Source organism: Aquarana catesbeiana, linkage group LG04 (assembly GCF_042186555.1).
Source record: "Aquarana catesbeiana isolate 2022-GZ linkage group LG04, ASM4218655v1, whole genome shotgun sequence".
In the NCBI taxonomy this organism is placed as follows: Eukaryota; Metazoa; Chordata; class Amphibia; order Anura; family Ranidae; genus Aquarana; species Aquarana catesbeiana.
In genome coordinates this window covers 165605841-165630590 of record NC_133327.1, presented here as the reverse complement: position 1 = coordinate 165630590, position 24750 = coordinate 165605841, and the positions used below count along the sequence as shown (strand labels likewise).

The 24750-nt window shown below is 42.2% G+C and overlaps 1 protein-coding gene across 2 annotated transcripts in view; it reads left to right on the top strand.

Moving 5' to 3' along the window:
* HLTF (helicase like transcription factor) overlaps nucleotides 1-24750 on the top strand; it is a 149460-nt gene that overhangs the window by 69841 nt on the left and 54869 nt on the right. Inside the window, exons 12-17 of one of the 2 annotated variants that reach the window (XM_073625910.1) lie at nucleotides 5812-5907; nucleotides 8018-8116; nucleotides 8451-8548; nucleotides 8901-9044; nucleotides 14323-14455; nucleotides 15122-15257. In XM_073625910.1, coding sequence (XP_073482011.1) covers nucleotides 5812-5907; nucleotides 8018-8116; nucleotides 8451-8548; nucleotides 8901-9044; nucleotides 14323-14455; nucleotides 15122-15257 — 706 coding nt within the window. The remainder of the gene's footprint in view (nucleotides 1-5811; nucleotides 5908-8017; nucleotides 8117-8450; nucleotides 8549-8900; nucleotides 9045-14322; nucleotides 14456-15121; nucleotides 15258-24750) is intronic. The other variant, XM_073625911.1, reaches the window with a different exon arrangement.

The window sequence follows — 24750 nt, the reverse complement described above, 5'->3', positions numbered from 1 at the left end:
AAGAAAAATGACAGTGCATACAATAAACACAAACGCTGATGATAATAAGTACACAGTAACAATGTGACACAAGCATAAAGTGATTAAATACAATCACCAAAGTGATGATCAACATAAAAAGAAAAAAATATAATGACACAAGTCCATAGAACTGTGCCACAGTACAATTAAAATTCCTCCAAAGATGTAGAGTTCTTCACGCCACACCACTTGTGCGCCAATCGTCTCTTCCCCATTAGAACTGAACTCACCAAATCTAATTGCATCACATTCTCATGTTTGGCAATAATGCTGGGTTAATGAATCCGATATAGCCATATCCACCTGTTCAGACATGGATCAACTTGCTCATGTATGGGAAGAAAAAGGAGCGCTCCACCAGTGCAGTATGTCTCAAGCGTAGTTTATTAAAAAAACTTCAATCATTGCACTTACATTATTCCAATTAAAATCGAGCATGAATTGCATGTATCCAAAGCGTAACAGCAGATATACCTGATGCCCACAGGTGATGTCTCACCCGACTGGAGAACCTCGCCGGAACGCCGCTTCCGGTTTTTCGTACACGTCCACAGACGAGTTTTCCTCATCACGTTGGCACCCCAGAAATTTTTCCAGAAAATCAAGTATTTCTCACAGAAAAGTATTGCAGTAACACATGTTTTTATATACACATGTTTATTCCCTTTGTGTGTATTGGAACAAAACAAAAAAAAGGGAGGAAAAAAAGCAAATTGGATATAATGTCACACAAAACTCCAAAAATGGGCTGGTCAAAATTCTTGGCACCCTTAACTTAATATTTTGTTGCACACCCTTTGGAAAAAAATAACTGAAATCAGTCGCTTCCTATAACCATCAATAAGCTTCCTACACCTCTCACCCGGAATTTTGGACCACTCTTCCTTTGCAATCTGCTCCAGGTCTCTCTTATTGGAAGGGCGCCTTTTCCCAACAGCAATTTTAAGATCTCTTCACAGGTGTTCAATAGGATTTAGATCTGGACTCATTGCTGGCCACTTTAGAACTCTCCAGCGCTTTGTTGCCATCCGTTTCTGGGTGCTTTTTGACGTAGAATGATGTGCTTTACAGTTTGCCTTTGGCAAACTGTAGTCTTGCTTATTTATGTCTCTGTGTCAGCAGTGGGGTCCTCCTCGGTCCCCTGCCATAGCGTTTCATTTCATTTAAATGTTGACAGATAGTTCGCGCTGACACTGATGCTCCCTGAGCCTGCAGGACAGCTTGAATTTCTTTGGAACTTGTTTGGTGCTGCTTATCCACCATCCGGACTATCCTGTGTTGCAACTTTTCATCAATTTTTCTCTTCCGTCCACGCCCAGAGATACAGTGCATGGCAAATCTAGATCTCTGGAGATGGACTTGTAACCTTCAGATTGTTGATATTTTTCCACAATTGTGGTTCTCAAGTCCTCAGACAGTTCTCTTCTCTTTCTGTTGTCCATGCTTAGTGTGGCACACACAGACACACAATGCAAAGACTAAGTGAACTTCTCTCCTTTTTATCTGCTTTCAGGTGTAATTTTTATATTGCCCACACCTGTTACTTGCCCCAGGTGAGTTTAAAGGAGCATCACATGCTTGGAACAATCTTATTTATCCACAATTTTGAAAGGGTGCCAAGAATTTTGACCAGCCCATTTTTGGAGTTTTGTGTGACATTATGTCCAATTTGCTTTTTTTCTTCCCTTTTTTTGTTTTGTTCCAATACATACAAAGGGAATAAACGTGTATAGCAAAACGTGTTATTGCAATACTTTTCTGTGAGAAATACTTGATTTTCTGGAAAAATTTGTGGCCATGACTGTATTTATTTTTATGTTGATCATCACTTGGGTGATTTTATTTAATCACTTTATGCTTGTGTCACATTGTTACTGTGTACTCATTATTATCAGTGTTTGTGTTTATAGCATGCACCGTCATTTGTTATACTGTTTACCATATTTGACTGTGACTGAATGTGATATAGAGATATATATATATATATATATATATATATATATATATATATATATATATATATATATATATATATATATATCTCATCCTTTTGTTGGACTGTTTTCACTGGATACATAGTACACTCATTGTATATATAATTTTGATTAGATTGTTAAATCATTCCTTTTTTTGTGTATTAATGTGCATAACGAAGCCAAGGAAAGATGGAAAAATCTCCAAATAGCATCAATTTACAGATGAGACATTCTTATAATATGTCAAAAAAAGTTAGATTTTATTTCCATCATTTACACTTTCAAAATTACAGAAAACAAAAAAATGGCATCTGCAAAAGTTTGGGCACCCTGCAGCATTTATAGCATGCACTGCCCCCTTTGCAAAGCTGGGATCTGCCAGTGCCATGGATTGTTCTCAATCATCGTCTGGGAACACCAGGTGATGTCAATCTCAAAGGTTTTAAATAGACTCATCTGACCTTGCCCCAACAATCAGCACCATGGGTTCTTCTTAGCAGTTGTCTAGAAAACTGAAACTGAAAATAGTGGACGCTCACAAAGCTAGAGAAGGCTATAAGAAGATAGCAAAGCGTTTTCAGATGTCAATATCCTCTGTTTGAAATGTAATTAAGAAATGGCAGTCATCAGGAACAGTGGAAGTTAAAGCAAGATCTGGAAGACCAAGAAAAATATCAGACAGAACAGCTCGCAGGATTGTGAGAAAAGCAATTCAAAACCCACGCTTGACTGCACGATCCCTCCAGAAAGATCTGGCATACACTGGAGTTGTGGTACACTATTCCACTATAAAGAGATACTTGTACAAATATGGTCTTCATGGAAGAGTCATCAGAAGAAAACCTCTTCTACGTCCTCACCACAAAAATCTCAGTGTTTGAACTTTGCAAATGAACATATAGACAAGCCTGAGGCATTTTGGAAACAAGTTCTGTGGACCGATGAGGTTAAAATAGAACTTTTTGGCTGGAATGAGCAAAGGTACGTTTGGAGAAGAAAGGGCACAGAATTTAATGAAAGAACCTCTGTCCAACTGTTAAGCATGGGGGTGGATCAATCGTGCTTTGGGGTTGTATTGCAGCCAGTGGCACAGGGAACATTTCACGAGTAGAAGGAAAAATGGATTCAATAAAATTTCAGCAAATTTTGGATGGTAACTTGGAGCCATCTGTGAAAAAGCTGAAGTTAAAGAGGGGATGGCTTCTACAAATGGATAATGATCCTAAACACACCTCAAAATCCACGAGGGATTACATCAAGAGGCCCAGAAATCTCAAAGAACTGGAAGACTTTTGTAAGGAAGAATCGGCAAAGATACCTCAAACAAGAATTGAAAGACCCTTGGCTGGCTACAAAAAGCGTTTACAAGCTGTGATACTTGCCAAAGGGGGCAGTACAAGATATTAACTCTGCAGGGTGCCCAAACTTTTGCAGATGCCATTTTTTGGTTTTCTGTAATTTTGAAAGTGTAAATGATGGAAATAAAATCTAACTTTTTTGTGACACATTATAAGAATGTCTAATCTGTAATTTGATGCCATTTGGAGATTTTTCCATCTTTCCTTGGCTTCGTTATGCACATTAATACACATTTTTACCTGGGGTGCCCAAACTTTCGATCCTCACTGTGTGTGTGTGTGTGTGTGTGTGTATATATATATATATATGTGTATATATATATATATATATATATATATATATATATATATATATATATATATATATATATTCATTCTTTATCTCAATCTGCAAACACCAAAGCATGATTAAATTGCAAGGACTTTGCTCTAAGTACACCAAAGCCCAAAAAAACATTTTTCAGACCTTGCCCAGAGTGGCATGTACAGCCAAATTCCAGTGTAAAGAAACAAGGACTTGCTTTCTGCAAGGGAGACAACTCTGCATACTGCTTTGTTTTCTTGCTCAGTGGTTGGTTTAGTGTACAAAAAGTATGCATAGGTAAACTGACATCAAGAAGAGAGCCTTGATGCATTCAAGAATGATGCCTACAAAATGTCCTTCAGTATATACTTTTTTTTATAGGATTGGCACAAAATGTTTCCTTATTGGTAGTAATTCTTAAGAATCTTGTATATATGTGCTATGTACTTTCATGACTACACAGCTAATATGCATATTAATGAATGGTGTCGTATGTGAAAACAATGATGATGTTCCATCGGTGGTGATCTCCACATGTGATCCAAATTTACCCCATGACTCCCTCTCCCACTCTGGAGCATCGACTAGCATTAATTTTTTTCCACTAGGCCTTGCATTGCGAATCTTCTTTGCGAATTCATTACGTGTTTGTTGCAAATTTACTGTGATTCTACTGGAATGAGTTGTCATTTTGGGAGGTGACTGTGATTTCTGTCTGGCCAATGGAACCCAAACTTCCTCTTCTCTTCCTGGTTTTTGTGGAGTGTGTGGAGGAGGAGCTGGAGGTGACAAATTCGCACATATGTAAACCATCAATGCGATTCAAGAATGATTTACATTGATGTCTATGGAGACTAAATTCGCAACGCAGCACAGTAAACTCGCACAAGACCCTTTTTTTAATCGCATCACACTCGTAGAGGAATCGCAACACATGTATGTGAACGACTGTCAGTGAAAACAATGACTTTAGGGATGATATGTGAATTTAAAGTTTTTTTGACGCATCACATTCGCTATGAACTCGCATCAGTGTGAACCGGGCCTTAAAGTTACGTTGTCATCCCAGACAACTAGGGGTGCAACGGATAGTCACCGATCCGTGATCTGAACGGTTTAGCCTGTTCGGATCAGCACACACGCGATCCGCAGAGCACTCCACCACCTCGGCCTTCGGAAAGGCCGCGGCTTCGACCTCGCTCCGGAGCGGCGGCCATCTTGGTACACCCGGCGGCAGCCTAGGTGAGCGGCGCACTGACGTCATCATCAGCCGCCTCAACTGCAAGCAAGCAAGCTCCAATCGTAGGGGAGATGTGGATATTAGTGGGGGAGATGTGAGGAGATGTGGATATTAGTGGGGGAGATGTGGATATTAGTGGGGGAGATGTGGATATTACAGTGGGGGAGATGTGGATATTAGTGAGGGAGATTTGTATATTACAATTGGGGAGATGTGGGGAGATGTGGATATTACAGTGGGGGAGATTGTGGATATTACAGTGGGGGAGATTGTGGATATTACAGTGGGGGAGATTGTGGATATTACAGTGGGGGAGATGATGTGGATATTACAGTGGGGGAGATGATGTGGATATTACAGTGGGGGAGATGACATGGATATTACAGTGGGGGAGATTGTGGATATTACAGTGGGGACTATATGGTGGTGGAATTTTCACATGTTTTTGTAAATTCAATTAATTTTTTTTTTTTTTTTGATCCGAAAATGATCCGATCCGAGAAACGATCCGAACCATGAGTTTTTTGATCCGTTGAACCCCTACAGACAACTAATCAGATCTTTTCCAGTTACCAATCATAAGTTTTTTTTTTTTGAGCATTTGTGTGTGTATTGCAGGGTTTTTCTGTGGCCCTCCTGTTGTTCAGGAACTACAATTTCCCATCATGCCTAGTCATGTCTGTGAATTTCAGAGTTTTACAATGCCTCGTGGGATGTATAGTTCCGCAACAGCTGGAGGGCCGTAGTTTGAAGATTCCTGGTTTATTGCATAGATGTACTCAATTTCCCCCCTAATTTATGCTTTTCTACATTGTTGAACTGAGATTTAGTGGTTTATGTCACTTTTATTAGAGTTTGAGACTGCTTTTTACGCTTTCTACAAATTCACATTGTAAATATTGCCTTTTGTAGCTCCTTCGGCATGTAACATAGTCAATGATCAGTTTGCTATGGCTCTCTTTGGTAGTGCTCCAGCTGTGAAGCAAAAAACTAAGAATGAAGGCACAGGTTGGTGTTTACTAATCACAGTGTTGATCTATGACTGTCTGTTGAATATTAAAGCTGAGCTGTCAATGATATTAAAGCTGAACTGCGCATGTGCTAAAACAACTATTTAACGGAGGATAAATCATTAATAAAGGATATAATGCTAGTTTTTCAACATATATTTCTTGTTTGTAGAACGATTATGTGTTTGAATGAAATCTTCATTGTGCCTAAGAAATAATAAAGAGTGCCTCTCCGATCACAAACATGCAGCAACCCGGTGGCTTAAATGTTGCTGGGTGCCAGCATACAACAGGGCTTGTCCAGCCTGCCAACAATGACTATCAAAAAGAATAGGGAGCCGCACACAAGTTGCCAGCCCAAACACTATGTGTAGAAAAACAATTTAGGCTTGTCTCCTCCCAAGCCACGCTCCTCTGATGTGTTTCACACTCCCAGGGGCTCATCACCTGTCAATTACCTCCTAAAAGTGTTTTTTAACTCCTTTTTTTTACAACAAACGTGCTGCAACTGCATGAATTGCACTCTGATGCTGAACGTTTATGGCACTTCACTTTTCTTTTGAATGGGTTGCATTCAGTTTGCGGCGGTTGGGCGTTTTTTGCCGTGGGCACGAATTCAAACATAACGACTGCAGCACATAAACACCCCTATCTGCTGCCATGTCAGCTTAAAGTGATTCTAAAGGCAGAAGGTTTTTTACCTTAATGCATTCTATGCATTAAGGTAAAAAAACCTTTTGTGTGCAGCTCTCCCCCCAGCCCCCCTTAGACTTACCATACCTCATCTTGATCCAGCGATGTGCATGAGAGCTGCAGCTTTCCTGGGTCTCTCTCATTGGCCCTGCTGCTGTCAGTCACAGCCAGTACGTCAAGTAGGAGAGAGCAGGGGGGCGGGCCAAGCCATGCTCCGTTGTCCGTTCACAGGAGCGAGGCTTGCTATTGAGCACTCGACAGGGGGGAGGAGCCAGGACAAAGGACCCAAAAAGACCATTGCAAGTAAGTATAACATGATTTTTTTCATTTTTTATTTTTTTAGTTATATGGCGGCAGAGTCGCTCTCTTGCGCCAGATCATGTACCTAGTACATGATACGGCACTTCCGGGTAGGGGGCGCGCGCCACTTTTGTTGTATTTAGTGACAGCAGAAGACGATCAGCTTGTGTCGGCCAACAGATGTCTGCTGGCACCCACTGATCGTCGAGGAGAGAGGCTGGACGGAGCTCTGCATATGTAAACAACGCAGAACTCTGTCCTCACAGCATGTATGTGATGGATTTTCTTTCCTGGAAAAGCAGGGAATATAATCCACCACATCCCTTTAGTAAAAGCACCACACATAGTACAAAAAACACTGGTTAGGCACAAATTTAACCCTTTCATTGCTCCTAGATGTCACTGTCTAGATCACTGTATTGGTGTCACTGGTTTCCACAAAGTGTCAGATTGTCCACCGCAATATTGCAGTCCCACTATAAGTCACTGATTGCCGCCATTACTAATATAAAATAAAAATACATAAAAATTCCAGTGTATTTACCATAGTTTGTAGAGTATTAGCTTTTACACATACCAATCCATACCAATCCATACCATACCAATCGCTTATAAGGGTTTTTTTTTACCAAAAATATGTAGCAGAATATATATTGGCCTAAATTTTATTAACAAATTTGATTTTTTTCAATTTTTTATTGGATATGTTTTATAGCAGAAAGTAAAAACATTGTTTTTTTTTTTTTCAAAATTGTCGGGGTTTTTTTTTTTTTGTTTATAGCACAAAAAGTAAAAAAAACACACTGGTGATCAAATACCACCAAAAGAAAGCTCTATTTGTGGCAAAGAAAATTACATAAATTAAATTTATTTAAAGCGTTGCAGACACCGCAATTGACAGTTAAAGTAACGCAGGGCCGTATAGCAAAAAATGGCCTAGTCATGAAGGGGGTGAATCTTCCAGAGGGCAAGTGGTTAAGGAGGGGCAATAGGGGAACACTAAAATAATAAGCAAGCATTTTTTACCACCACCAGGCCTTATTGGCATTTTTATGTGTACAGTTAGTAGTTTGAGATTGCAAAACAAATTCACACTATAAATATTACCTTTGTAGCTCCTCCAGCATGCAACATAGTGGATGATGATCAGTTTTCTATGGTTCTTTTTGGCACTTCTACAGCTGCGAAGAAAACAACTAAGAAAAAAAGTACAGGTTGGTGTTCTGATTTAATATTGGTGATAATCTATGACAGGAATGAAGTTCTATTGGATACAGGTGGCCTATTCCTTCGTGCTTCTTTACTGATACTAGAATTTTATTGTTCTGATGAATGTACTTTTACGGACTGAACATTGTATATAGCGCTGGTTGTGTGATGAGCAGGTAACCATTCTAGTTTATGGATGGTGTGGCTTTATGGCGATTAGGCAAATCAGAGTTGCACCAGATAAATACATTTTTGTGAGAGAAGGCTTTGCCTTTAATTATGTCAATATTTTGTGCAGAGGGTGGCGATAATATTTTTCCTGTTTTTAAATTGTTTCAGTTAAAACCTTAACAGATAATCCTACAAAATGTGAAGTACAGAAACATCCAAGAACAACTCTAATCATTTGTCCCCTGTCAGTGCTGAGTAACTGGATTGTAAGTATGATTTGTGTCCTTGTCCCATGCAAGTTGTGCAAAGTTTCATTCGGGAACACTTGCTAAGTTGATTCAAATATTAACAACATTGATATGCATTCAGGACACTTTTCCAGAGTATTTGGAGCTTACTACATGTTAGTGGGGGAACCAGTTGAATTCACCCGCTAAGACCCGCAAATTCACTAACCCACAAAAACATGAATAACCTTTCTCCAGCAACAAATTGTTTAGAACAGCAAATTTCAGCAGATTTTTTTATTAAATTAATTTGATTAGTAGAATGTCTTTTAATATTTTCCTTTTTACTGTATCAGTTTTAATAAATAACACACTTAATATTTTTTTCCAGGATCAGTTTGAGCAACATGTTAAAGCAGATGCCAAATTAAATATTTACATCTACTATGGGCCTGAACGCAACAAAAATTCAGACTTTCTGTCCAAGCAGGATGTTGTATTAACAACGTACAATGTGGTAACTTATGATTATGCTGTAAGTCTGCTGTTATGCTTGTGTACTAGAATTTTACTCAATTATGGTTTGGAAAATGCTAGTCAAGTATTCTTAATACAAAGTACAGTCTATTGCTCTCAGCCTCCTTCAAATTTATTTTTTGCTGCTGTGATCTGACTTCCTGTTAGAGGCTGGCTGTGTCCGTTCTCCATGGTTTCACTGTATGTAGGAACGTAGTCACCCTCGCTTGCTCCCAAGATAGATGAGACACTATGGGAAGTGTGGTGTACATAGAGCAGTGCATATGACTGCAATTAATGGGCGCTACTTGTTAAAAACAAATGGAAGGGTCAAACAAGGATGCTGTGCAGGTGCCTAACATCCTCCTTATCAACTGATGACATAATTGATTGGGTGCTGATGGTTCGAAGGTTGTAATGATGCATAAGGAAAATCTGTACTTTGTTGCAACTAAAAGGCAGGCTTTATTAACCCGCTGGCTTTTATACAATTTTCAAGCAATTTCTAGGCATTTTGTCAAGGCACCCCTGAAGAAACCTGAAGGCACCCTGGTTGAAAAAGGCTGATTTAGGGACACAAATTCAGAGACTGATGGGTTATACTGCCATCTACAGAAGGATTGGACACCGGAAAACTAAAAAAAAAAATTGTGGGCCAACCCAGTGTAACGCCTACTCCCAGCATGTCTCAGTTTTCTTCTCATGTCCTAAGAGGATGGGTGTCTTTTGCTTGTTCTGGAAAGAAAGATAACTTTTTCTTCTTTGTACACTCCAGGACACGGTATTTTTCATTATCCATTACCGATAGGGTTATGTTGCTACCTTCAGTTGATTGGACACAGGTATAAAGGACAGGAAATCCCCTCCCAGGCTTAGCCTTTCCCAGCTAGACAAGGCTTTGTTTTTTTTTGCTAGTGTTCTTATGGCTATGTATATGCAGTCTCTGCACAAAACTAGCTAGCTTCTCAGCAGTTCCATCTAGGATTAGGAGATTGGCATTTCCAGGTCTATTGCCTACGGTTTTTCTATGCTCAGAAAAATGGTATCCGACCACCGAACTGGACATATAGGGATGGCTTGTAATTATTGCTAGTCTGCACTGGACCCTGTGAGATGGGACCCTGTGTAATAATATTTTGCCTTGTGGACTGGTAGGGTGCTGTATAGGTCCAGGGCCGTGACCTCCAGCTTGTGAGTCAAGTTCCTGAATGCCCATACTGCATCCCTGTAGGGTCCTGGATGGAATGGTAAGTACCCTGGTGGTAATCCTGGCTGGTACCCTCCCCTTATCCTACATTGGGGTCCCTGCTTCCACCCCTCCCATGGGCGGAACAAGGAATGGTTTGTGGACGCTGTTTATTTGGCTGTTTTACACTGTTATGTGCTGTGTTTCTGCGATGATGGGCAGCACGACATCACGAGAGCACGCTGCGGGTGGTCATCTTTGACAAGTGGAAGATTTGTTTCACCACGTGTGCGGCAGGAGAGCAGTTCTCTGAGGCGCTGTAGGACTACAGATCACATATTGGTTCATTTACTGGCTGAAATAGGGGGCTGTCATTCATAGGTTCTGGTGCTTCTTAGCACCATGCCCTCTTGGCTGACTCCAGATCTCTGTTTTCAGCATGGGTCCTATTCTACTTTTCAGCAGGCAGTATCCTAACAATTGCAAAAAGGAGGGGATGTAGGGGGTGAGGGGTCCCAGATCTCTTCATGAGGCAGGGAGGATCCTAGATGCAGCGCTCACTGTAATATATCCTCTGGGGTCAGTTTGTTTCTTGTGACAGTGACTCCCTCTACCTGTCTGGTCTCTCCGTTGCTTCTGGGGAACCTTGCTGTAGTTCCTTTTGTGTCAAGGGAGGAATCATTTTCTGCTATTGCTGGTTTACAGCACCAGCTCTCCAAAATACTTTCCAGCTTGGACTGCCTTGTTGCAAGTGGAAGTGTTCCCCCTCACTTCCCTGCTCCTTAAAGGCAGAGGTGGAATCGGAGGACACAAATTTTTCGGTGGAAGTGGATGCAGAGGAATCCTCATGTGAGCTATATATTCCTGAACAACCCCAGGATCAGGGTTTTTCTCAGACCCAAATGGCTTTTGTGAGTTTTCTCACCAGGGTCGTCCAGATGGTCTCGATCCAGAAGTTGGATCATAGCGTCCCCCACAATATCCTCAGTCCTTTCCTGTACATCTTCATTTAAAGCATGTTTTGTATACAGACTGGTCACACTCTGACAAGATTCATCCCACCAAAAGGGTTCACTCAACAATACTCCATGGAGAGTGAAAAATAAAGTACGCCTTTGGTAGATCCAGCCGTCACTTATCTCAACAAGACACTAATCGTATCGGAGGACAAAGTCACATTATTTAAGGATGCCTTGGACAAACGTCCAGAGGCCTTATTTAAAGGCTTATTTGCTCTGATGGGGACAGCTCTACAACCAGCAATTGTAACTGAAGTGCCCTGTACATACGGTCGGACATTGATCGGACATTCCGACAACAAAATCCATGGATTTTTTCCGACGGATGTTGGCTCAAACTTGTCTTGCATACACATGGTCACATAAAGTTGTCGGAAAATCCGATCGTTCTGAACGCTGTGACGTAAAATACGTACGGGACTATAAACGGGGCAGTAGTAAATAGCTTTCGTCTCTTAATTTATTCTGAGCATGCATGGCACTTTGTGCGTCGGATTTGTGAACACACAATCAGAATTTCCGAGAACGGATTTTGAAGAAAAATTTTTCAAAAAATTTTATAGCAAGCTCTCAAACTTTGTGTGTCGGAAATTCCTATGGAAAATGTGTGATGGAGCCTACACGCGGTCGGAATTTCCGACAACAAGGTCCTATCACACATTTTCCATCGGAAAATCCGACCGTGTGTACAGGGCATCGGAGTGTGCCAAAGCCTTAAGGTTTAGGTCTGTTGCATGACAAGATAGATGGATCATGCTAGTGAGGATACTGAAGCTAGCAGACACCTGGAAGATTTCCCACATGCTCTTTGTTTTTCAGTGGCCCCCTTGAAGGACTCCTTTCAACAACTTTCTCTTTTAGGGGTCTTGTCTATGTACATCTGCAGGATCTTATGGCTAAAGTGTTGGTCGGTGGAGTTACCCTGCAAAAAGCATGTGGAATGTTTACCTTTTCTAGAGGAACATTTGTTTGGTCCTGCTTTGGTGGTTACATCCAGAAGGTGACTGGGTAAGAGTACCCTGTTACAGATTTAAAGGAATTCATAGCCTACAGTTCCAAAACCTGCCGCTCTTTCTACTTCCAAAAAGGCAGTTCTTTTGCTAATCTCAGGTTTCGGGCTCCAAATCCAAGCCCCAATCCCAGCTCTGCAAAAAAACATGGGTGTGGATGAGTGGGTCCGCAACATTGCAGCTCAAGGTTACAAGCTGAAAAAAAAAAAAAACAAGATTCACGGCTTTGCGAACTCTTGATTATCTACTTTGTCAAGCAGTGATCATTCTGGTTTCAGAGGGCAAAGACATTCTAATCTAACTTCTTTACATTTCTGAAACCAAATGGCGATGTTTGCCTCATTCTAGATCTAAAGAGAATCAACAAGTTCCTCCAAGTGCAGAAGTTCCAGATGGAATAGGTGCCATCTGTGCTGGCCTCTGTCCAGCAGGGGTTTGTCCTGGCATCAGTGGATATCCAGAATGCTTATCTGCATGTTCCAGTCTCTTCACCTCACTAAAGGTTTTTGCAGTTTGCAGTGGACGACCACCACTTTCAGTTTGGGGCCCTGCCATTTGGCTTCTGCATACCTTGAGTGTTCCTGTTATATGTTACCTGGACAACTTACTTCTGAGAGAGCAATCTGCTTTGCTACTGGAGACTGGTGTGTCTTACACGGTGCAAACTCTTGAGAGGTTTTGATGTGTTCTGACATTGGAGAAGTTGGCCTTAGGTTGGAATATTTTCGCCACCATCCAGGCGAGACTGTTCCTTCCTCCTGGACAAATATGTTCTAAGGGCTCAGGTGAACATGGCCAAGACTCCCACAAATTCCTCAGTTTGCTGAAGCATGAGAGTTCTGGGAAAGATGGTAGCTTTCTTCAGGGCAGTGTCCTTTGCCGAGTTTCATTCCAGGCCTCTAAAGTGGAATGTCTTGGCAGCATGGGACAGGGACACAGTCGTTGGCTTCATGGATACCATTACACCCCAGCATGAGACTGTCTCTGTACTGGTGTATCTCCTCATGCATGTTGGAGATGGGAAAACCATATCTACCTGTGTCTTAGAGGGTTCCTGATGGCAGACATCAGCCTTGTGGACTGGGGTGGAATTCTGGACAGACTCTCAGTCCAGAGGATTTAATCAGTGCTGGAGAGGTTGTTGCCAATCAACATCCTGGAATTTAGTTCAGTTCGCCTTGCCCTGCTACATTGGTTAATGCAGCTGAAAGGTCCTCTCTGTAAGGGGTCAGTCAGACAATGCCAAGGTGGTGGTATACATATAGCATCAAGGAGAGGCACCAGTGCAAGTTGGGATTCTCAGGAGGAAGTGGATTTCATCCTGTCTTGTGTGGAACCTCGCCCGCGGTCCACATTCCAGGCATGGAAATTTGGCAGACAAATTTTATCAGTCGTCAACACCTGTCTCTGCATGTCTTTTGGCATACGGGCTCAATTTGAAGCTGGACAGAATCTCCAAGACCAGGGATCCTCAAGCTCTTGCAATGGACCTCTGGTGACACATTGGGACCTAATTTATGCCTTCCTGCTTCTACCTCCTCTGCGTCACAGGATTCAAGTGGTAGGAAATCCAGTGATTTAGATTGCCCAGCCTGGCACAGAAGAACTCATGTCTCATGGGAAATGTAGTTTCACCACAGTTTTACCACAGCTGGAGGGACGAGGTTGCCTACCCCTGCCATAGGGGAAGGGCCTTTAGGTGTCCTCGTTTTGTTTATACTTTGTCCTGGAGATATGTGGCTAAAAGTGGTTACTGATGCACACAGCTGTTCTGATATGGTTCTGCTGTCGGTTTTTCAGGCGGGCCTGATCGGAAAGTCTATTAATCCCTAAGAACAAGCGAGTGTAAACAGACTTGTGTCCGTTTTTACACCCGCTTACCCCCTGGTCTGATTTAGGTCTGCTAAAAAAAACAGAAGAGGATCCATTCTCCTTCCATTCAGGTCAGGTGTAAACCATAGAGCATATAGAGCCCATAGAGCAGAGCCCACGCCATGTTAAAGAGACCTAACTGTAGCTGGGCTTGTTTATGGAGTCTTGTTTGGTGCTTAACCACTATCAATCATTAATTTTCTCTTTCAGAATGAAAGTCCGCTACATAAAATAAGGTGGCTAAGAGTTGTGTTAGATGAAGGACACACAATCAGAAATCCAAATGCCCAGCAAACAAAAGCTGTTCACAACCTGGATTCAGAAAGACGATGGGTGCTAACAGGTATGCCCTGTGTGTTTTGTCAAAGGTAATATGGCTTCTAGTTCTAGGTCCATTTAACATGCCAGTTTTTGTAATAAGCCTTAGATTGACAGAATACTGAAAGCCCAACCTGTTAGAGTATGTAAAGAGAATTAGGATGGCAGTATGCTGGAAACTTTATATGCTGGAATTTTTCTGATAGGTAAAGCACTGCCACGATCCTCAGTTGTATAACAGAGCGTGTAATTTAATGTGAGTAAGGCAGCATATACAAATAACAAATACTGCTTTTGAAAACTGTTGATTTATTATGTTAACTTACATAAATGGTAGAACTTTTGCAAAAAAAGATAACATTTTAAACTGAACCATACTCAAGGAAAACATGAAGACTGCCCGTGCTGACTTCTCATCCTGTAAGTACTATTTACTTGGCTGTCTTGCTGTCCTCTGACAAATAATGGTTTCAATCAGTTACCCCCAACAATTATGTAGATAAGGAATTCTGACTTTACTAATTTTTATACACTTCTAGGTTAGTGAATCAACATCAAAGGGTCAAATTAGCAGCAAGGCAATTGGCATTTTCATGAAGCCAGGAATGGAATCCTTTGTGCTTTGACAAGGACAGTTACTGGTATTGTTAGTTTCTTATTCCTAATTGCAATCTCTTGTTTGGTAACATAGGTACTCCTATTCAAAACTCCTTGAAGGATTTGTGGTCAATTCTCTCTTTCTTAAAACTGAAACCCTTCACAGACAGGGAGTGGTGGCACCGCACAATCCAGAGGCCAGTCAGCATGGGAGATCAGGGAGGATTACGGTATGATAATGCATGTATTCTAATGTTTTTACCTTGAAGTAACTGTTGACCTATCAAGTCATAATAGTTTACCTCATTTAGCATACATTTCATTATTAACTTTAAAGTGCACTTCAATCAAACCTGAAAAATAACATAGATATTCATACAGGCACACAGCCTACTTACATAGAGCTTTATACTGGCATTGGTTGAGTACAGCTGCCAAGCACTTTACATGGTGTAAAGTCCTCTGCTTGACAATAACCTTTGTGTTGGGAACACCTAATCCTGAGATTGTGCAGGCTGCATATTCCTAAAGTGAACCTGTCAGAGATGGAAGCAATGAGATAGGTTGTATAGCAGGCACCCCAAGGTAATCCATCATGCTTTAAAGTTTATTTATGGTAAATAATATACAGCATCCATTTCCTTTTATCTATATTGTTCCTCTGTTATGGCATGATTAATGTGTTGTCATTAGCTATAATTTCTCCACTTGATGTATGACTGCTACTGACTTGCAAGTCACCAATATTATACTATCATTATATTTGATCGCAGTTATACATTGTATTGAAAGAAATATATGCATTTCCACATTGAAATGTGATTATTTCTAGCCTACCTCTAGGAGGGATCTTGAAGTTTGTAAACTTAATTTCTGAAGAATCCAACATACCGTATTTACTTTCTTGAAATCTGTGTGACAATGTGTGAATATGCTGTAACTTTTTTACAAAACAAAATGGGATTTTTAAAGCACCATGAATGGGACAAAACACATATATAATAAAATTTAGAATTTTTTTCAATCTAAATAAAATATGCACCCTTAAAAATAATATGAGCTGACCCCTATACTGAGGTAGACTCCTATACTAGCTATACATCGATCTGCTGTCTAGACAAGGTATACAACCCAAGGCGTTTCATACAAGTGGTATATTTATTGTCCCATTGAGTTTGGTCAGTTGTGTTAATCTATAGGCCTAAATGTTTTTTAAACGTGTGCAAAAAATGAAAACCGCTCTGGCAGCGAAATGGTTAAAGGAAACTTCCCACCAGACCATTAATTTCAACAAAAATTAAAGTTACGTACCGGTAACGTCTTTTCCTGTAGTCTTTCAGGACAGCCACTATTGAGAGAGAGTCTCCTCCTCTTCCTGTAGGAAACACTGCGCCAGCCCATAAAACTCTCACTTCCCCTGCCAGACCTCAGTTTTTACAAGATCACCTCCGGTCAGCTGGGGAGACACAAGAACACATTAATAACATACCATTCAATATCATTATCATATTGCGTTCTGGTCTTAAATAAGACCCCCCCCAAGCTTAGGGTGGGTAACTAGGGCTGTCCTGAAAGACTACAGGAAAAGACGTTACCGGTACGTAACTTTAATTTTCCCTTTACGTCATTCAGGACAGCCACTATTGAGAGGATAATCGAGCACTTACCAATTAGGGTGGGACTACAGCTTGCAGAACTTTTCGCCCAAAAGCCTGCTCACCTGCCGCCACCAGGTCCACTCTGTAATGCTTAACGAAAGTGGAGTAGCTGGACCATGTCGCTGCCTTGCATATTTGCTCTGGCGTTGCTCCAGCCTTCTCTGCCTGGGAAGTTGCCACGGCTCTGGTAGAGTGTGCCTTTATGCCCATAGGAATCTCTTTCCCTGCTAGAGAATATGCCTGCCCAATAGCTAATCTAAGCCATCTGGCAATCGTGCGTCGAGACGCTCTGAGTCCTTTTCTGGACCCGGAAAATAAAATAAATAGAGAATCAGACTTTCTTATTGTTTTAGTCATCTCTAAGTATTGTAGGATACACCTCCTTACATCTAAGAAATGAAATTTCAGTTCCCCTTCTCCAGCAGGATTGGGACAAAATGAAGGTAGGACTATTTCCTGGCTTCTGTGAAAGCCTGATGCCACTTTAGGCAAAAATGCTGGATCAGTCTTAAGGACTATTCTATCTGGCAAAATAACGCAAAAAGGAGGTCTAATTGATAACGCCTCAATTTCACTGACTCTCCTGGCAGTTGTCACTGCCACTAAAAATGCTGTTTTTAAGGTTAACTCTTTTAACAGACATTTGTCCAAGGGCTCAAAGGGAATTCCTGTTAGGCTTTGCAACACTAAAGATAGATCCCACCCGGGAAAGGGGGGGCCTCGGACAGGTCTCTGCCTGGACAGTGCCCTAAAGAACCTGACCACCCATGGATTGGTGGCTAAAGATTTCTCTAAATAAGCACTAAGTGCTGACACCTGGCTTTTAAGGGTACCTACGGATAACCCTTTGTCTGCTCCACACTGTAGGAACTCCAAAACAGCTATGGGGCTCTGCGCCGAGAAGGAGTTTTCAGTGCACCACTTGTTGAAAAGGAGCCAGACCCTTTTATAAATATGACGCGTCTCCTCTTTTCTACTGTTGAGAAGGGTGGATATTAATTTCTGAGAAAATCCCTTAGATTTTAATATACTCTCTTCAGTAGCCAGGCCGCTAATTTCCACTGGTGTACCTGTGGACAGAGGATTGGACCCTGTGAGAGAAGATCCTCCTGAGGTGGAAGGAATAGGGGCGGTTCCACCGCTAACTGACTGAGAATTGAAAACCATGCCCTTTTCGGCCAATGTGGAGCTACTATAATGAGGGAGGTGTTCTCTAGTTGGAACTTCCGCAGAACCGCCGGTAATAACACCGGAGGGGGGAAGGCATAGCATGTCCTGAAATGCCAATTCTGTGTTAATGCGTCCACCCCCAGTGCTCTTTCTCCTGCGTTTAGGGAGAAAAAACAGGGGATTTTCGCATTGTCTCTTGAAGCGAAAAGATCCACTTCCGGGGGTCCCCATTTCTCGGATATGAGATTGAAAACCTCCTGGTTGAGGGCCCAATCTCCCTCTCTCAGCCTCCTCCGGCTGAGAAAGTCCGCTATAACGTTCCTTTCTCCTCTCAGAAACACCGCTGAGAGTGAGAAAGTGTTGGTCTCGGCCCAATTTAGGATGTCTGTTGCTAAGGCCAGGAGACTTCCGCTTCTGGTGCCACCCTGTTTGTTTATATAGGCTACGGTAGAAGAATTGTCTGACCGTACCTGTATATGGTGGCCCTGAGGCTCTTTTTTGAAAAACCTGAGGGCCAGGCCGACCGCCCTCAGCTCCTTCCAATTGGACGATCTTTTTAGTTCGTCTCCCCTCCATACGCCCTGCGCTAGAAGGGATCCCAGATGCGCCCCCCAGCCCTTGCCGCTTGCGTCCGTGGTTACTATCCGTGAAACTGGAATAAGCCACAGACGTCCCTGCGACAAGTTCGCTTCCTTCCTCCACCACCAAAGAGATCTCTTTAATCGATGGGGAATTTGTACTAAGGTGTCTAGATCCTTCTGACTGTGGTCCCATACCCTTGGTACGTATGACTGCAGGGGACGAAAGTGTAATCCTGCCCACTGCACTGCTGGGATAGTAGAGGTCAGCAGACCTAGTGTTGACATTAAGGACCTTTTGGACACCCGATGGTTGCACTGGAGAGATAAAACTGCTCTGTTCAGTTTTAGAATTTTTTCTCTTGGAAGAAAAACTTTCAAGAGTGTCGAGTCTAGCAGGTATCCTAGGTACATAATGCGCTGTGAAGGAATGAGACTGGACTTGTCTAAGTTCAGGAGCCATCCTAATCCTGTCAGTACCTTTTTTGTCAGGTCGAGGTCCCTGAGCAATTTCTCTGGGGATACTGCAAAAAGGAGCAGGTCGTCTAGATAGGCTATAACTGACACACCCTGCAGTCGCAGGAAGGCCATGGCCTCTGCCAGGATTTTGGTAAATATTCGGGGCGAGGAGGATAGCCCGAAGGGCAGAGCCTGGAATTGTAGGTGCAGTATTGCGTCGCCCAGGTTTATTGCTAAACGGAGAAACCTCTGAGAGGTTTCTGCAATAGGGACGTGCAAATACGCGTCTCTGAGGTCCAGAGACACCATAAAACAATTCTGCGGTAACAGAGCCCTGACCGTAAAAATTGACTCCATACGGAATCTTTTGTAACAAATTGACTTGTTTAAGGGCTTTAAGTTCAGAATCAATCTGAATTTTCCTGAGGGTTTTTTTACCATAAATACATGGGAATAAACCCCCTCTCCTTCCTCCCCCTTGGGTACTCTGCAAACTACATCTTGTAGTTCTAGCTCCTTCAGAGCATCTAACAAGGCCTTGGTTTTTGTCGTGCAGCTGGAAAGCTGCGTGACAAGGAACCTTTGTGAGGGGGGCCTTGTGAATTCCAAGAGATACCCCCTTCTTATGATCCCTAGGATGAACCGATTGGGGGAAATGATCTCTCACTGTGGAAGGAAGGCCCCCAGTCTTCCTCCCACCGCTTTTAGAGAGTCATTGATCTTTCTGGGCTTTTTCAGGAGGGCGAAAAATCGCCCCTCCTCTACCCTTATCTCTTTGGCCCCAGGTTTTCTTCTGTCCCCCCTGTTTAGGGGCTTCCCTGCGCTTTTGCGGACGAAACCCCCTCTTTCTCTGTGTAGGGGTCTTTCGTTTGAGTGGGAAGGACTTCTTTTTGTCTGCTGTCCGGTCTAGGACTGTATCTAACCCAGGACCAAATAGTAGGTCACCTGTCAGGGGTATCCCACATAACTTGACCTTAGAGGCGGCGTCGCCCGGCCAAGTCTTCAGCCAGAGGGCCCTCCTGGCCGAGTTAGCCAGGGCCGCTGATCTGGCTGACATACGGACTGACTCTGCCGAGGCGTCTGCTATGTATGCGATGCCTCGCAGAATCGTGGGGAAAGACGCTAGGATAGTCTCTTTAGCTGTGCCAGCCTCAATATGCTCCTGAATCTGGAAAAGCCAATGTTCTAAATTGCGGGCTACCACAGTAACAGCCATTTCTGGTTTTAAGTTACCGACTGTCGAGTCCCACGTCTTTTTCAGTAGTGAGTCTATCCTTTTGTCCATGACGTCTGATAAGGCCCCCATGTCCTCAAACGCCAGGTCTGTGTGCCTAGAGACCTGAGAGAAAGCTGCATCCAGTTTGGGATTTTTATTCCATATGGACGCTGGATCCTCTGAAAACGGAAATCTTCTCTTAAGGGAACTAGAGAAGAAGGGCTTTCTTTCCGGATCCTGCCACTCTTTTTTAATCGTCTCCACCAGAACCTCGTGTACTGGAAAAACTTTTCTCTTTTGATCTCCTAAGCCCTTGTACATAAGGTCATGGAGTGAGAGGGGTTTTTTATCCTCGTGTATACCGAGGGTTGTATATATTGCCCCTAGGAGATCTTCCACCTCCTCTAGGGACAACTTATACCTGGAGATTTTCCTGGACTCCCCGTCCTGGTCCTCTCCCTCTGATTCCTCATGGGAGTCAGAAGTGCCACTGTCTGGTTGCCTAAGCTCCACCCCGGAAGGGCCTGCAGCCTCTTCTGCCGTAGCCATACTAGTGGATCTGGCAGGAGCCGAGCCCTGAGCATGAGGCGGGGTTGAATCCTGCTGAATGGGATTAAGGGGAAGCTGAAACTTCTCAAAAAGCGTTTTAAAGGATGAAAAAGTGGATGACAGCTCCTTTACAGAGGCTGCCAAGCCGGACTGCTGTTCAGAGTCCCTTTCCTTGACCAGGGAATCTATGCATTCCTTACACAGAACCTTGGTCCAAGCTTCCCCTAAACTGTCCCTACAAGAGGCACATTTCTTTTTAGAGACATGAGTGGACTTTGTCTTTTCTGTGGATTTCTGAAATTACATACAGAAAGCACATTACATTCAGCAATTTTTTAACAGAAACAACCCTGGGGGTGTACCCGACCCACCTGTAGGGATCCGAGTCACCCCCACCCCCTGACCACCCAGGGGGTCTGTCCCCCCCTAAGTAAGGAACCGTACATGGGGGGGGGGACAATCCTAGGTAGAGAGGACCCCTCCCCAGGGAACTCTTACCTTCGGAAGGCTGGAGCTAGTGTCCGTATGAGCTGCAGCATCTGCCTCAGACATGACTGCAGGTGGTTGCCTGTGTAGAGTCTCACACTGTCTGTACGTGTAAACCGACTCCTCCAGCCTGAGCCCGGCCCCCTATCAGCACCGCGACCCGGAACCGGAAGTCGCGGGTTAAAGGTAGGCATGCGCAGTAGGGAACCGGGAAGTGAAGCCGCAACGCTTCACTTCCTGATTCCCTCACTTAGGATGGCGGCGGCAGCTGCCGAGAACCGAGCGGGTTCTCGGCGTCGCCTGCCAACATCGCTGGACCCTGGGACAGGTAAGTGGCCATGTATTAAAAGTCAGCAGCTGCAGTATTTGTAGCTGCTGGCTTTTAATATTTTTTTTTTTGGCGGTTTAGGTGGACCCCCGCTTTAAGGATGAATAAGGAAAGAAATTGGCTGCACACTGACATTCTTGAAGTCCATTTATTGAATTTTTCCATACAAACAATGACACACACCACCTGATGAGTAAGCAGAGTATAGCTGTGCAAAACTAGTCCACCTCTGTTCCGGCTACTGCAACCGTGGTGTGTGTCGTATGGATTAAATGAATAATGATAGTACTGCGCTGTGAATTTAAGAAAGTGCTAAAGATAAACTAAACTAAAAAGCAAATGCAGAAAAAATACAAAATGGCAAACTTTTAAAAAACAAGGTCAAATATAAAATGTGAATCCAAATGACCTATATATGGAAAATTGACATATGATGCAAACAAATGTGCTAAAGTGCAAATAATGTGCAACACAAGAAAAAAGAAACAATTAGCACAAGGTGGTGATGAGAAACATTATTATGAATGTGAATCAAACAAATATCCAATGAGCCACCCCAGGGCTCAGGTGGTGAATGAACAACAGTCCCATAAAAGGTGAAATAAATGCTTCTACTTCAGTGACACAAAATTAAACAGTCCAAAACCTGATAAATCTGTGATGTTCCCTTCACCGTAACCATGAAGTAAAGATGGCCAATGCCTGGCCAATCAACTGTAGTGGCACCTGAATGTGCACTAGCCCCTCACCTTACTGCTGTAAAGTTAAAGCATAGACTGGATGTGATGCCATAGAGGGTCCCTCTTTGGATGGATAGAACAACGAATCTTTAGGGTACAGCCTCCTCTCCAGTTAGCTCGATGGGAGAGATACAGGTGTAAGAAAGATCCAGAATAGCATAATACCGCTAAAACGTCATTTTTATTCAAAGTACATAGAGTAGGCACACTCAGTTGTATAAAAAATGCTCGGGTAACAATCCACGAGCTGCAAGCTCGTTCACTTGTGTCACTTCCGGTTTGCCTATTGCTCCAATCCCAACGTGTATCGTCACATTACATGACTTCATCAGGGGATACCAATAGGCTAATGTGATGTCCTTAAATAGTACGGTGAAAATGAATGGTGGCGGCCATTTTGTTGTAGACCGTCATTGGAATACATTACATAGGCCATTTTACCATGGTCTCACATAGACTAACATTATTTCGGCCATTTTCCCATGCTTTTACTCGTGCAATAACATCTTGGCGGCCATAAAAAATAAGTCTCAAATGGGATATATACAATTGATGGGATATATACACATGATAATAACACCTAGAGACATGACAAATAGTGGTGTAATAAAAGAAACAAGTCCAAAATGATCCGAGCCAATATAAAATAAATAAAAAGGAATTTTAATAAAAAATGATTTAATAAAAAAACTTACTAATGTAAGTTAAATATGCAAAGGTATAGATAGAAGTGGAATATGCAGACAAGCGACTACTAACGTAATCAAAAGAATATGAGAGCAAGGTACATAGCCTAAACTAAATGATAGCTAAAAAAAAAAAAAAAAAAAAGGCGTAATGGATTATAGTATATAAAACACATGGCTGTAAAATTACGTATATGGTGAAAATATGTGAGATATATGTAATAATGTTTAAAATTAGAAATCGTTGATAAAGCAATTTAAATCAAACCCAATGTTGAGTCCATGTGGTAAAAAAGTGTCCATTAAAAATATCCATTTGAATTCGAGTTGGCTGAGGGTTCTCACCTTGTGGCGCCCCCCCGCCAGTGTCTGGTATAGGGTACAGTGCCCCAAAATTTCAAGTGTGTGGGATCTTTATTATGAAATTTGGCAAAGTTTTTGGATACACTATGCTTATCATAGCCTTTCAATATATTCTGTACGTGTTCTTTCAGACGGATCCTTAAAAGTCTTTTAGTACGGCCAATAAATTGTAGCCTGCAGCTACATTCTAAGTACGGCCAATAAATTGTAGCCTGCAGCTACATTCTAAGGCATATACTGCCCCCTCGGTGTTACATCCTATGAATTCCTGTATATCATAGGTAGTGCCATTACTTGTAGATTTAAACTGGAGCTTTTTCTCATTGGGGCGTTTGGTGCGAGTACATGCAAAGCATCTTTTGCATGGATAAAAACCTTTACCAGTAAAAAAGGTGAAGTTTTTTTTGGGGGGATCTATAACACTTTTCACCAACTGGTCACAAATGGTAGAGGCTCTTCTATAGATAAACCACAGTCTCTTGGGTAGTATATCTTGAAGGTGTTTGTCGGTCTGTAGCATGTGCCAATGCCGCTTAATTATTTTCTCTATCTTCTTGTACTGGATATTGAAATCCAGCACAATAGGTACAAGATTTTGTTGACAATTGTGTGGTGTCTTATCTTTGATAAGGTCCCCCCATCTGTGCCACTTCCGCAATTTTCTCTTCTACAAAACCCTTATTATATCTGTCCCCTATCATGTTAGCTTGTTTCAGAAAATCTCCTACATCAGTGCAATTATGTCTCAATTGCATGATTTGGCCTTTGGGAATGATGAAGAGCCAGTTACTGTGACGGCAACTTTTAATCGGTAGGTAGCTGTTCCGATCCACATTTTTTAAATGTGTTTTGGTGATGTATTTATAATTTTTCCGAGAGATTTCCAGATTGAGGAACGAAATATTTTCTTCCTCTATTTCCCATGATAGTCTGATGTTTCTGTCGTTACTGTTCAATATATTCAAACATTTTTGGAGATGTTCACGATCTCCTTTCTATAAAATAAATACATCATCAATGTACCTTCTGTAAAGTGCAAGTGCTCCTTGTGGATTATTAAAAATGGCTTCTTCTGCCCATTGGGCCATGAAGAGTCCTGCTATGCTGGGTGCAAATCTGGATCCCATGGCCACTCCTGTCTTTTGTTGATAATGATGATGGTAACAAAAATAGCAGTGTTTAAGACAAAAATCTAAGCATTTGATAAGGTATTTTCTCTGTATACTGGAAAGGTTGGTGTACTTTCTAAGACCCCATTTGGTCGCTTCACATGCCTGGTGATGGTGGATGATGGTGTATAATGAAGAGATATCGGCTGTGGCCATTAATAGGGGTCCTTTATCTGTTCTCTCTTCTAATAATTGTAACATTTGTTTAGTATCTGTCAAATAAGCTCTTGTTTTTTGTACCGCTGGTTGTAAATATTTATCTATATATTATCCGATTCTTGCTGTGATTGATTCAATGCCGTTTAGAATAGGTCTCAGTGG